This window comes from Catharus ustulatus, chromosome 9, assembly GCF_009819885.2.
Source record: "Catharus ustulatus isolate bCatUst1 chromosome 9, bCatUst1.pri.v2, whole genome shotgun sequence".
In the NCBI taxonomy this organism is placed as follows: domain Eukaryota; kingdom Metazoa; phylum Chordata; class Aves; order Passeriformes; family Turdidae; genus Catharus; species Catharus ustulatus.
This window is the reverse complement of record NC_046229.1, coordinates 12,449,594-12,462,098: the sequence shown is the minus strand read 5'-3', so window position 1 is coordinate 12,462,098 and position 12,505 is coordinate 12,449,594. Positions and strand designations below refer to the sequence as shown.

General features: G+C 37.9%; 1 protein-coding gene across 1 annotated transcript in view; it reads right to left on the bottom strand.

Moving 5' to 3' along the window:
• ST6GALNAC3 (ST6 N-acetylgalactosaminide alpha-2,6-sialyltransferase 3) overlaps positions 1-12,505 on the bottom strand; it is a 211,427-nt gene that overhangs the window by 66,589 nt on the left and 132,333 nt on the right. Inside the window, exon 3 of the mRNA XM_033067498.2 lies at positions 3,772-4,181. Within this exon, the coding sequence (XP_032923389.1) occupies positions 3,772-4,181 (410 nt within the window). The remainder of the gene's footprint in view (positions 1-3,771; positions 4,182-12,505) is intronic.

The window sequence follows — 12,505 nt, the reverse complement described above, 5'->3', positions numbered from 1 at the left end:
AGTCCTCTGTCTACCAGACTGGCTGGGTTTCAGAACATCATCTCACATCTCTTACTGGGAATTCAGGACACATTTCTCAGCACTCACCAAAAGAGTGACCACAAACAGCCAGTGAAGCTGTTCTTTGGGCAGTACCAGCACATCAGCACTGGCTGTTTGCTGGGGCTGAATGCCTCACACCTGCAGCAGGACAGGAGTGGTCTGAGCCCACTGCCAGCCCCGAGGGGGAATGTGCAGCTGGGCCCCCAGGCACTGCTCAGGGGTTAGCCCAAGATACTTGCAGTATAAACACAAATGGAGCCTGCAGTCCAGAAAACATTACACTGCTCCACTGATATCAGCACAGATTTATTTTAGCATTGCTTGTTGAAAGTGACTTTTAATGCAGACTGTTTTCTAAATGATCCTTAAAAGACACTCCTTTCTTTCTCATCACCTTCACCTAAGGCAAGAGCATCCAGTAGCATTGATCTATTTGCTGCTAGTTTTCATTAATTTTACCCTCCCTAAGGGTGGTGCAGCTTTGGTGCCAGCTAATTAAAACCTATTTAGGGATGCTCAGTGCACTTTATCAGAGCAGAATTAGCTTTGCTGCTTTAATGAAGATTACAGTTTTCTCTGCTATTACCAATTAAATGTTATTATATCATATTGCATTATATTTGTATTGCATGGCAAAGATATAGGTGGCTTTACAACCGCTTATCTGGATTGAGGTACATACAAAGATGCCATATTTAGTAATTATCTAATATTTCTTTAAATCCTTTCACTTGAGTCAATATATATAATAATACACCAGCACATTAGTGAAGTACTGGAAGAAGCTGCCAGCTTTATGCTCCCTCTAGGGAAGTACCAAGTAAAATGCATTAATGAATAATTGTGAATGTCTGGTAATGAATATTATTTATGTACAGCAATTATTGAAAGTGGCTGAGCATTCACCACCTTGAACTCCACTGTTTCACTAACAAAGACTCTCAGAAAGAACATATGTTCCCCAGATTCTTAACACTCATGCAAGGTTAATTACCCAGTGCAGATAGCCCACATTAGAGGGTATTTTGTAGTGCTGTAGAATTCAAAAATGCATTACAAAATAAAAAAACCATGTTTGTTGGTATTTCCTTAGAAGCAATTCTTGTTTCTTACACACATCAGTATTAAATCATTTGTCAATACCAAAGCTGTGGGTTTTGAACCTGCACCTAGTGAAATCAGGATAAAGCTCCCATGTCAGCACTTGAAGGACCAGAGATTTTCTGCAGTAGAGAACTGACTGCAGCACACACCTGTTAGCTGCTTCTCACAACATCCTTTAAAAACTTGAGCATCACAAGGATGAAACTGCTGAAAAGTCCCACTAATTACCTAAAAAGATTGTACATCAAAGAGTAGAAACAGAAAACTCATTAAAGGCTCGACAGACTAGAAATCTGTTGCAATCTTACTATGCATTAGCAGCATAGACTGTACAGAAAGACAGTATTTTAGGATTAAACTAAAATAGATGTAGTTTCAATCCACCCAGTACAATTTAAAATATGAGTTGAAATTGGTTTCCTTCCAGAATTTTTGCTGGAAACATGTCGAATCAGACCTCTGTTCAGTCTAATATTCCAGGCAAGGGTTGATGTTTCTCTGAGGAACTGAAGGAATATTTGGCTGAGGAACCTGAGTCTGTCTCAGCATTGTAATAGCTGGCACAGTGTGCAAAAGTATTTTCATCGCTCTCAAATCTCCTGTGCTTGCATTTACTGCTTCCACAAATGTCACGTATCTCTAACAGTCTCATGATCCTCCCTAGAAAGAAAAGACAGGTCCTGCAAATTGAATATGCTACAGCAAATGAAACAGTTTCCAAACTGAAGTCCCTGATTAGTAGGGAACTGCAAGATGTCTTCTTGAGATACAGAAGGTGTTGGCTGGTGATGCATCAATCATTTCCCCTGTTTCTGGCTGACAAAAGCACTAAATGATGTTAAAAACATCACTAAGTATTTGATGTGTAAAAGTAGGACTAAAAATGAAAGTTGCAGTAGATACAAGGCTGTTACCTGGTCAGCACTGTGAGAAATGTTGAGTTTTTCCCTTGGCGTCCAAGGGACGCACATGCACAAACAACGTGATGGGTTGTGAGACAGGCTGGTAAAAATGTATTGCTGTTGAAAATTGAAACTTTAGGAGAAACACCATGAGCCACTTTGACATTAAGCTGTGAAGAAGACTTAACAAAGAACTTTGCTATAAGCACTGAGAGAAGTTCAATCTGCTTTTGACATGAAAAGAAGCATTTGTATTGTGTTAATTGCATAAGTATAAAAACTTGAGATGTGCTAATTTGTTGAAGAGGAACGGATTAGGCTGGAGAGAGGGATACTTTGACATTGAATGATGAGATTTTCTTTTATTCACAGGAAAAAGAAGAGATTTTTTTCAAGGTCTAATCTCACAATAAGGAATTTGATGAAGTATTGTAAAGTCGCTGTGACCTGACTCATATAGAAACAAATTTATGTACAGCAATGCAATAATGTACTCATGATCATATTTAGCTTGATTAATATGTAAGCAGGATGACTTGGATTATTAAAGGTCATTTTTAAAGAATGTATCTTGTGTACTCATTAGCTCCTGTTTGTCAGTTTGTTCAGTTAAACTAAAGAAGTCATGATAACCTTAACACCTTTAGGAGATATATGAGCTCCCTCCAACTCCAGAGCCATAGAAGCAACATGAGCACTTGGTGAACAGGGGCAGGCTCCTCCTTATGTTCCAATAGTTTGAAAAATAGGAAAAATCAACCGTCACCAAGTTCTGACAGTTTACTAACACAGTGAAACAAGTACATTTGAGATAACAAGCTTTCCTACTTCAAAAGCTAAGTCAAAAATTAAGAACACATTAATTTGTTTGCGAATATCTGTATCTTTAATTTGGTCAGAAGCAACAGTCCTTCCCAACCTCAAATTCATGATGTGCAAATTTAAAAATTAATATTAAGGCACAGCAGTGATCTGGAAACTCCTTCCTAGTTAGCTCAAGCGAGTATGTGTGACAGGTGCTCTTCCATGCCAAAACAAAGATGACCTGAATTTTTGCAGCTTGGTTACAAATTCTTGAAATCTGCAGTCTTAGTTCCACAAATCCAGTTTCTGCTTTGAACATGCTAGTCCAAACAGCGGCCCTCACACTTTCACCTCTTACGGCCTCACTTGAGTAGCATAAATACTCATTATCAAGCATGGGAAATAGAACTTCAGCATAATACTGGTAAAACCCCAAATCTATTCCAGTATCTCTGATAACCTGTTTTCACCAAGAAACAGAAATAATGCACAACCTTGCAGTCTGTATTTGAAGAAAAGCTACAGTGAATCTCAACAGAGAAGAAAAGGCAATATCCAGAATTATCCTGAGGTTGTGCATTTGGAAATGTTGTTTGTGTAGGATTATCCTCTTCAAATAAAATGTCAATTTAATCAATAGTAAATTGAGCTGAAAACAACACACAGCTTTGAAAACATTTCAGGAAGACATCCAATATTTTTGGGATTCAAGCCAACAGAAATGGAATGAACAGAAGGTAGCGTAGGTGGGGTAAATGGGGCCTAGCTGCTGCCTCATCAAGTACTTATGGCAGTCAAACCCATATAACAATCCATTAAAAACATATCTGGGGACTCATTTAGTAGCTGACATCCCGCATGGACTTTCTCTCATATCTTTTGTCAAACATTGTAATTGCTTTTCACGTGTAAGACTTACCGGTCTTTTCCTGTCTCCTTCTTGAATACCGCATCGCAGTAACTCATGCGCTTCTCCGTTGTCACGTAGATTTTGGCAGTTGGGTAGCTGTCAACAGTTTTCTTCAGCATGTTGTACACAATGCCATTTCCATCCCTCCTCATGTTTCGAAAAGGACCCCAGACCACGTAAACGGTGTTGTTGGTTTCTTTGAAAAAGTACTCGGGATTCTTGAGCAGGAGAGGCACACTTGTGTGAGAGACCACTCTTACAGTTGTCCTTCTCCCAACATCTTCCTCATAGCCCTTTGTGGGAGCATTGTTCATCCTCCATATGCAGGAGGACTTGTCTATCTCGGTGCCCACCCTCTGGCCAGCCATCTGTCCTGAGTTTGAAACAATGGCACAGAGGTCACAGTCAAGCTGTAGAGGCTGGAAGACAGGAAACAATAGTATATATTGCAAGTTTTTCTCTGTAAAACATGGACTGAAAATTCAGTTAAAAGAAAAACAGGTAGAGTACAACAAATTGATAGCAATGCCTCTCTTTAAAAAAACAAAACCCCAATCCCCATGTGGCAGAGCTACTCCAAAACTCTACCACTACAAAGCTCTGACTGCAAATCTTTTCAGTGGAATAGGCCTTTGTTCCCACCTTGCAAAGTCAACTATACAAATAACCATTCTTTTTTTCTCTAAATATTACTCTTTTCACTAAAAAACAAGGAAATAAAGAAGTAGTAGAAAGCACTATTTAGATCAATGGCTTCTCTTTTAACAAGGTGTTGTCAGTAACAGGAAAAAAACCTGCTGAAAAAGTAATGCTGGAAGTTTAACTGTGCATTAACTGTGTTTATGTCTGAATGAATAGTCCCCAAATTTCTGACAGAAGTCAAATGCGAGATGTAACTCTGAAAAGCAATCTAATAGCAGGAAAATCCTACAGTTGGAAAGGAGATGTGGACAGAGGAATATGTTGTTCTCTTCAGAGAGTGGTTATGGTCCATTGAAAATGAACGGCAGATGGACTGGTGACACCTGAACCAGGAACTTAATCCTTAGAAAACTACAGTCAAAGACAATATTTCCTGTCCATGTTCTAGGGTGCTATTACTCCAGTATGAATTGAAAACAGAAAAAATCATCTAACAGAGATATAAGGACCTATCTGATGTTCCATTTGTCAGAGTATAAAGATTAAATGTCTTTTTGTTCTTTTGTACCTACAGACTAAAAGGAAATGCCCTCTATTTAAATTGAATTGTATAAAGAGTTCAGTTAGAAACTGAAATCAAATGAAAATCAGATCCATCAAAAAACCCCTACAGGAGATCATCCAGGTCAGAGACAACCTACAATTTTTGGTACGGTCATAACTTGATCCTCTGCCATGCTCACAACTGGGAGCCAGCAACCTCAGTTCAGTATTTTTTAGGAAGAACTCTCTTCATATTCTTTGGACATTTACTCTGACAGAATGCTAGGTTATTTCTCTTCAAAATCACACCTCATTTAGTTGATGTGGATGAATAGCCTGCTTACATTCGACCACTGTAAGCCTAGGATGCGATTGCTGACAAAAAACCTAATTCTTTGATAAGGAGAAATAATGCAAGGACAAGAGACAAACATCTGAAGAGAGTCAAACTATAAGAGCTAAAATATCTCATCTTTGGGCAACAAATACTGTACTGAATTAAGGTGCATCCTGCAAGACTTGTGCAGTAAACCTCACAATTTCAAAGCTTTGATTTCTCTATTGTAATTTATTTGATTTTGTTATGAGGTTGATTTAGGAAAACATTCTTTTCTCATTTCACCAGTAGGTAAAGATTCCTGATTGAATACAAAAGCATTGTCAATGTTTCCTTTACAGACCACCATGCATTTTTTATAGCTGTTATAGTTTTAGAGAGCTGTCCTGCATGGCTCTGACAGCAGGGATGAAATCCCAGGAGATGCAGCTGAACACAGCAGTCTTTCTGTTTACCACTTACTTACAGAAATTCTTTCCAAGATACATTATGAGGACATGGCTGGGTGACCTAAACAAATCCACACACATAACTCATATCCTAGCATGAAGTGAATTGTTACAGTCCCAGTAGATTAATTTATAGCTTTCAGGGTGAACTTTCAAACTAACAAATGCTGAATATGAAACTGCTAGATAGGAAAAGCCAATTTGGTCAAGGATCTGGTTCCATTTAAATTTGTCTCATCCTCAGAGCTGCTTTTTTCATGAAATTCTTCCTTCTCCATTAAAATGGAGCTGCTCTCTTAAATTTGGAATTGTTTGATTTTCTCACCTTAGTTAGAAATGCATTGCACATTTTCTATTCTGAGTGCAACTGTTCTGCCTGAATAAGCTGAGTACTCACTCCTGCAACTGTGTCCCCTGGTCTTCTAGCTCTTTTGTTGTGATTCATTTATCTTGTTCCAATTTATAAAGTGCTTTCATAATACTGAATGCCTACACTAGGTCAACATATAATCTGCTCTTCTTGAACAGTCAGAGGCTAACCCCCTCGCAGCATTATCTTGCAATAAATATTTTTTTACAATGTAGAGAGATTTTTCACATCCCAATATGCATATTTCCCAACAGACATCCCAGACAGAGTCAGGAGACTGACTGACACCCATGATATATTTTCCACTAACTTCAGAATCATCCACTGTCTTCATTCTTTTTCTGCATCATATCTCCCTCAACACATGAGAAAACACACATCAGTATTCACTCCTCAAACCCCATATGGAAACAGGCCCCAGTCTGTGGTGTTGGTTTTTGTCACAGGTGAGAAGGGTGGTTTCAGTAACACACATGAACCCACACACAATAGAAATGGGTCTGCCAGGCAGTCCAGGTTGCTCTCTAATCTGCAGAGACGGTCCAGCAGCAGAAGGATTGAAACAGATTGGCAGGACCACACAGAAACTTGTGCTTATCCTCTTTGGACCCAGAACATCAGGCCAAGGTTCACCTCTCACAAGACCTTCATTTCTTTGCATCATAGATGCACTAGTTAAAGACAAAAACATTAAGAACCAGTCACCTTTTCCTCTCTTTCATGTACTTAGACATTATTTCACCTCTAAACACCAAGGGGGCTGAGCTATTATTGCTGCTAGAAAATGGCTCATTTTGTTGCTGACCAGAAGGATGTAGAAGTCCTCAGCAGAGCAGCTGGGTATGGTTCTGACAAATAGTCCCATCTTTTTCCTGAATGATACATTGTAACTGTTGAGGAACACTTATATTTTAATCAGTAAAGAAAATGAAATGTCTGACCTTTCCATTTCCTGTGCAAGCTTACAGACAATAGAAAAGATAATTAAAACTGTGAATTAGAACTTTCAAAACAGTGCCATTTCTCTAGCAAAGAGAAATAGCTGCGTAATAAAGGTCACTTATCTAACAGTTCTTTACATTTAGCACAGAAGTGGCTTCACAGAATCAAAGGTCAAATCATTAAATAACAAAATCAGCCAGAATTAGAAAAGGTCACAAGCAAATCCAACTAAAGTAGGTCACAAAACATGATTTTGTTCCATACAGGATTTCATTATTTGGAAAATTGCTTACTTTACGAATTTGAACATTCTCCCACCATTTCCAGTGTCTCCATCAGGAGACTGAAATTCCAGCTACAGAGACATTTGTATGGGTGGATTTCCCAATGGCACAGATGTCGGATCACCAAGTTTCCCAGGCACAGCCCTGTACATCTGCTGAGGTCCATGATCTCAGGCCAGGTCTCTGAACCACAAAATAATGTCTGGACAGAGCAGCCACATGCCAAGTTCTGGTCTCAGCAGAGACTGCCAGACTCGCTCCTCAGCTGGACCAAATCCAGCTCAGGACCTCTGCAGATGAAATCTCCACTAATGAAAAGTTGAATTTCTCTTGTGGCTTTTTAGCACTATACACCAGTGGTGTGTTCTCTCCAACCAACTCTGTTCCACTCTGAATCCCACAACTAATCATGCAGATAGTTAGGAAACTCAGACTAAAGTTTCTCAATTGTTACTTTAACAATATGATTGTAATTTTGTAAATTGGACGCAATGCCCATTCACTACATAATGAAGCAATTATTAGCAGCTTGCCACATATTAATTTGCTCCTTTAATGTTGAAACAAATGAGATCTTTTCTTATAATCATCCTATTTGAGTGAATTCTAACAAAGCCGATTGAACAAAGCTCCAGAGAGACTTTCTTTATTTCAATGCCATTTATTCTTCTACTCTTCTTGGATGTCTTTAGAGTTTTAGAGGATACAACATTTATAATGATGCCAATAGGGAATAGATTTTGCATTTATTCTTCTTGATGTTCTTTTGAGGTCTTTGAAATGAAAGGTACAAGAGAGGCATTAACAGTCTGGCATTGTTTTTATTGCTTTTCTCTACTTTACAAGCAAAAAATGTATTTTAATTTTTCCTATGTTTCAGTGATTAAACAAGCTGGTTTTATCTACACTTCCTCAATTTTTTCAGACCTCTGACTGGGAGGAAAGACTTGCCAAGCTTCTCTAGGAAAAAATTCAGCACATTAAAAGAAAAGAAAGATAGTATTTTTGTGTTCACACCCAGCAAGAATTACCAAACTAGTACAGCACTGTATAAAACTTACATTATATTGCTAACATCATGCAAAAAATGATAAAAATTATTAAAAAGACAGGTCTGATTACCCTGAGTTTGTGTTTGTTCCCTCTTCCCCCCCTATGGCAGTATTGTGGGTTTTTTACCCTCAGCAGTTGATTTTGGTCCTAGTCCTCACAATGACATCCCAGCAAACATCTCTGTCTTCATAAAATTTAATGTTAAGATTTCATAAAGATTTTAACATTTTGACATTATTTTGAAATAAGCCCACATCAACATGCATCACATTTCCAAACAAATAGAATATGACCTGCTTCTTCATAAGACTGTTCCTGAGACTCAAGTGCCTGGGATATTTTATTTAGATGCATGTCACTGATATATACATGAGTTCTAGCAGAAAGTTTTTATTTAAATTGAAAGAATTTGAAGAGAATACATAGGAGGCACATAATGGGACTAATCTTACAGCAGGAGACTGAATAAATAGCCATATTTGAAAGTCTTTGTATATACACTGACCCAGTTGTTACAGAACTGTTTGATTTGCAGCTCTTGTTACAGCTCCTTAAATGGGCTGTACAAACCCTTTGTTTGAACAAGTATCTTGTGGACTCCTCATGTCAGTGGTAATGAGACAGAAAAACAAAGGAAGCTCAGACTTCGGGCAGAGGTTGCAACTTGCATGCCAAAGCCACCCACCCCATTCTAAGCTTTCAACCAGCAAGTGTATTTTGAAACACTTTAGTTTTCTTTCTCATGGAAAGAAAAACACCAAACCAGAAATTCAAACCTTCCAAACAGGAACCACAGTGCAAAGTGATGCAGTGTCATCTTTCTCACTTTTAAGACAGCTCCAGACAACTCCATGCCGGCTCCTACCTCTTTCACGATACAGCAGAGCAAATGCTCACCACGATGTTGTTGATTTTGCTGCTCCTATTGGGAACAATATAAGCAGCTTTGAAACAAAGCAAGAATTAAGTACATCTCATGATATCAGGAGCCGAAAACAAATGTCTCAATATAAGTGAGAAAACTGAGTAGAAAGAATCAAGTATATAACCTATAAAGAATAAAAACCAGGCCTTGTTATGTATTTTAGGTATTTTCCACTACTTTATTATAGGGGAAAAACTGAAAAGTCAAAGATAATACCCATCACGATAATCTCATAAAACAGAATTTACTAAAATTGAATAAAAGCCATGTCCAGCTTGATCAAAATATTTTAACTTTCTATTTTTCAAAAATTGTATTTAAGTAATTTCCTAAAAAGGAGTTAAAATGTTCCTCCAATTGAGTATTTTGGTTTATTATGAAAATGTGAAAGAAGGGGAGCTCACATTAAAAAAACAGTCCCTTTAATTTTATTTTTTTTCCTGATTTCCAGCTGAAACGTTATAGAAACTGACATCTTTTAAATAAGCCTACACTAGTATTTTCTTCTGGAACAATAAACTATTGGAATCCTCTTGATAGTTCTATTGGTAAAAAATATTTAAAAATAGAAAGGTGGCAGGGAGTAAATAAGAACAGGAGCAACTATTCTGCCCCTGCATGGAGGGTTAATAGAGGAAGGGAAGTTGCCAGATTCAGGGCTTCAAGTACAACAGAAAGACCCAGGAGAGGCAGAGCTCTGGAGGACTGATGGTCAACAGCTCTGGGGACTTTGGGCACTGAGAGTGGCAGGTGAAGAAAGTTTTGCCCTAAGGCATTTCCCGAAGATGTGAAGACCTGTCCCTGCACGTGCACTCTCAGTCAGTCTGCAGAAGACCCATTTTGTTCGTGTCTCAGGTACCTGGCAAACTGTCCTGTCCCCAGGCAGGATGGCAGAAGGGACATGGTCTTATCTTCATGAATGGATCATGTCCTCAGAAGGGGGAGGAAATAAACAAAAAGAACACACAGAAGAGAAAGAGAACAGAAAAAAAATTCAGACACCCATGAAAGGGTAGAATGTCATTTAGTGCTTAAAGGGAAACATGTAAGGGGAAGAAGGATTTGAGAAAAAGGAAAATACTGATATATAACCGAGAAGATAAACCATGATGTTTGGGAATGCAATCCAGCAAAGAAGAACCAAAACTCCTAAAGATATTTGTTAAGTTATAAACTAACTCTTGTGAAGAAAACCTCATCAGACATGTCGATCAAATAATTTAGGAATGAATAGGCAGAGAGAAAAGCTTTTGTCCTTCACACTGCAACTATCCAAGTAGAAAACAAATGAAAATGGATATGTTCAGTCCAGCATATAGTACTATAGTTTGTAGGTAACCAGAAACACTGACATCCCTAGGCAGGCAGATGTCTGCACCTTCAGATCAACATAATGAATACCTCTAGAAGAAAAGCCGAATACTCTTTGGCATATAGATATTAAAAAATCAGCATAAAAATACAAGTACACCCAAGAACGTGTGTGGAAATGCTCCTGTCAAACACTGCTGAGGATTGAATTGTTATGGGAGGCAAACTCCATCATGCACACCCTATGCAGATAAAGTTCACAAAGTAGGCACTAAAATAGCATTCACTCTGAAAAACAGTCAATGAAAAAATTAACTTCTCACCTGTACAAAATGGAAAACCAAACAAACTACATTAGTTCTACAGTATTCCTAACTTCATCCCAGAGGTTTAGTTGATGATCATAAATAACCAGAATGTTTGTGACACTTCATCTATCACCCATTTACAACACACAGGATTTAAAATATCATAACTCTGTAATAGTTCAAAAGCTGGGAATTCTTCCAGCCAAATATTGCTTGCTGAATGCTGAATCCAGTAAGTCATTTATCTTAACATCCACCACATTGCTCACCTGCCCTCAGTAGTACATGATTACTTGAATTTTGTGCACAAAAGTTACTGGAAAAACACCATGCAAACCAGACACTGTTCATCAAACAGCATAAACAACTCAAAGCATAACACAAGCTGATCCTAACAATGGCACCTCTTTGGTCACTCTGCTGCAACAGCACATTTGCTACCAGCAATGTGCTACCAAACATGTCACTTGATTCAGCAGGTTATTGGTACCATTATATTTAACTCTAATTTACCTTCTGCAATTCTCTGCCTGTATCACATTTCTTTTCTGCTTTTTACATTTAGCAATAAGGAAGATAACAATTGCTTCTTCTCTATACAGACATATTTGCTCAGCAAACAATACAAACCACAAGGAGGTAAAATGTCACAACTCAAGGAGACATAAAAGGGAGGAACGTCCTGCTAGCACATGGACTGAATAGTGAATGAAGCTCAGTACAAAAGGACAAAAACAATTTTTCACACCCAATAATGTGTGTGGCAGCAGAGCAGAGGTACTATCAGAGTGGACTCTAGAAAGACATCCTTGACAGCAACCAAGGCCAAATGAACTCTATTCACAAAAGCTGTTTTTTCTTTGCAAGTAAAAGTAAGTATCTCTGCAAAAAAAAAAATTAATGGGAATTCCTACAGTGAAGATGCCTACTGGAAGACTACATCCAAGGAATTCACTGTCACATATGGAGAACATGGGTTTCTCTAACTGCTGACTTTAATTTGTATTTATTATAAATACCCACAGATGGCGGTAAAGTATATAATGTATACAGCAGATTTGTTCCAAGTTTGCTTTCTCTAATAACCTCCTATTACCAGCACTCACCATTAATCATGGACCATTATCTAGGAACTTAGTTGGCTGAATCACAGATGCAGTAATGCCTGTTAGGCCTCTAATCTAAATACATTTGAAAAAATTAGACTCACAAATAAATGAGGGGATTTCTAATATGAAGTTTGCATATTATTTCAGGTCAATTTATCTGGGATTTGATATGGGGAAACAATATCAAGGTATGCAGCAAAAAAATGTTAGAAAAACTTCCTTGCATTAACCCCCTCTTCTTTCCCATGAAAACTCACCTAACAGGCTGGAAGTCTAACCTCTAATTTATTTAGGTTCTATGCTATCTAGACCTATTATTTAATTTTGTCTCTCTTGGTGGTCTATCTGACAAATTATTTGTATGCATGGAAGGAAAGTGATAAGCTAAAATGCTAATTATCCATTTTTCTGAAATTAAAAAATATATAATATCCATGCCAGGAATAAGGTTTATTACAATAGCATTAAAA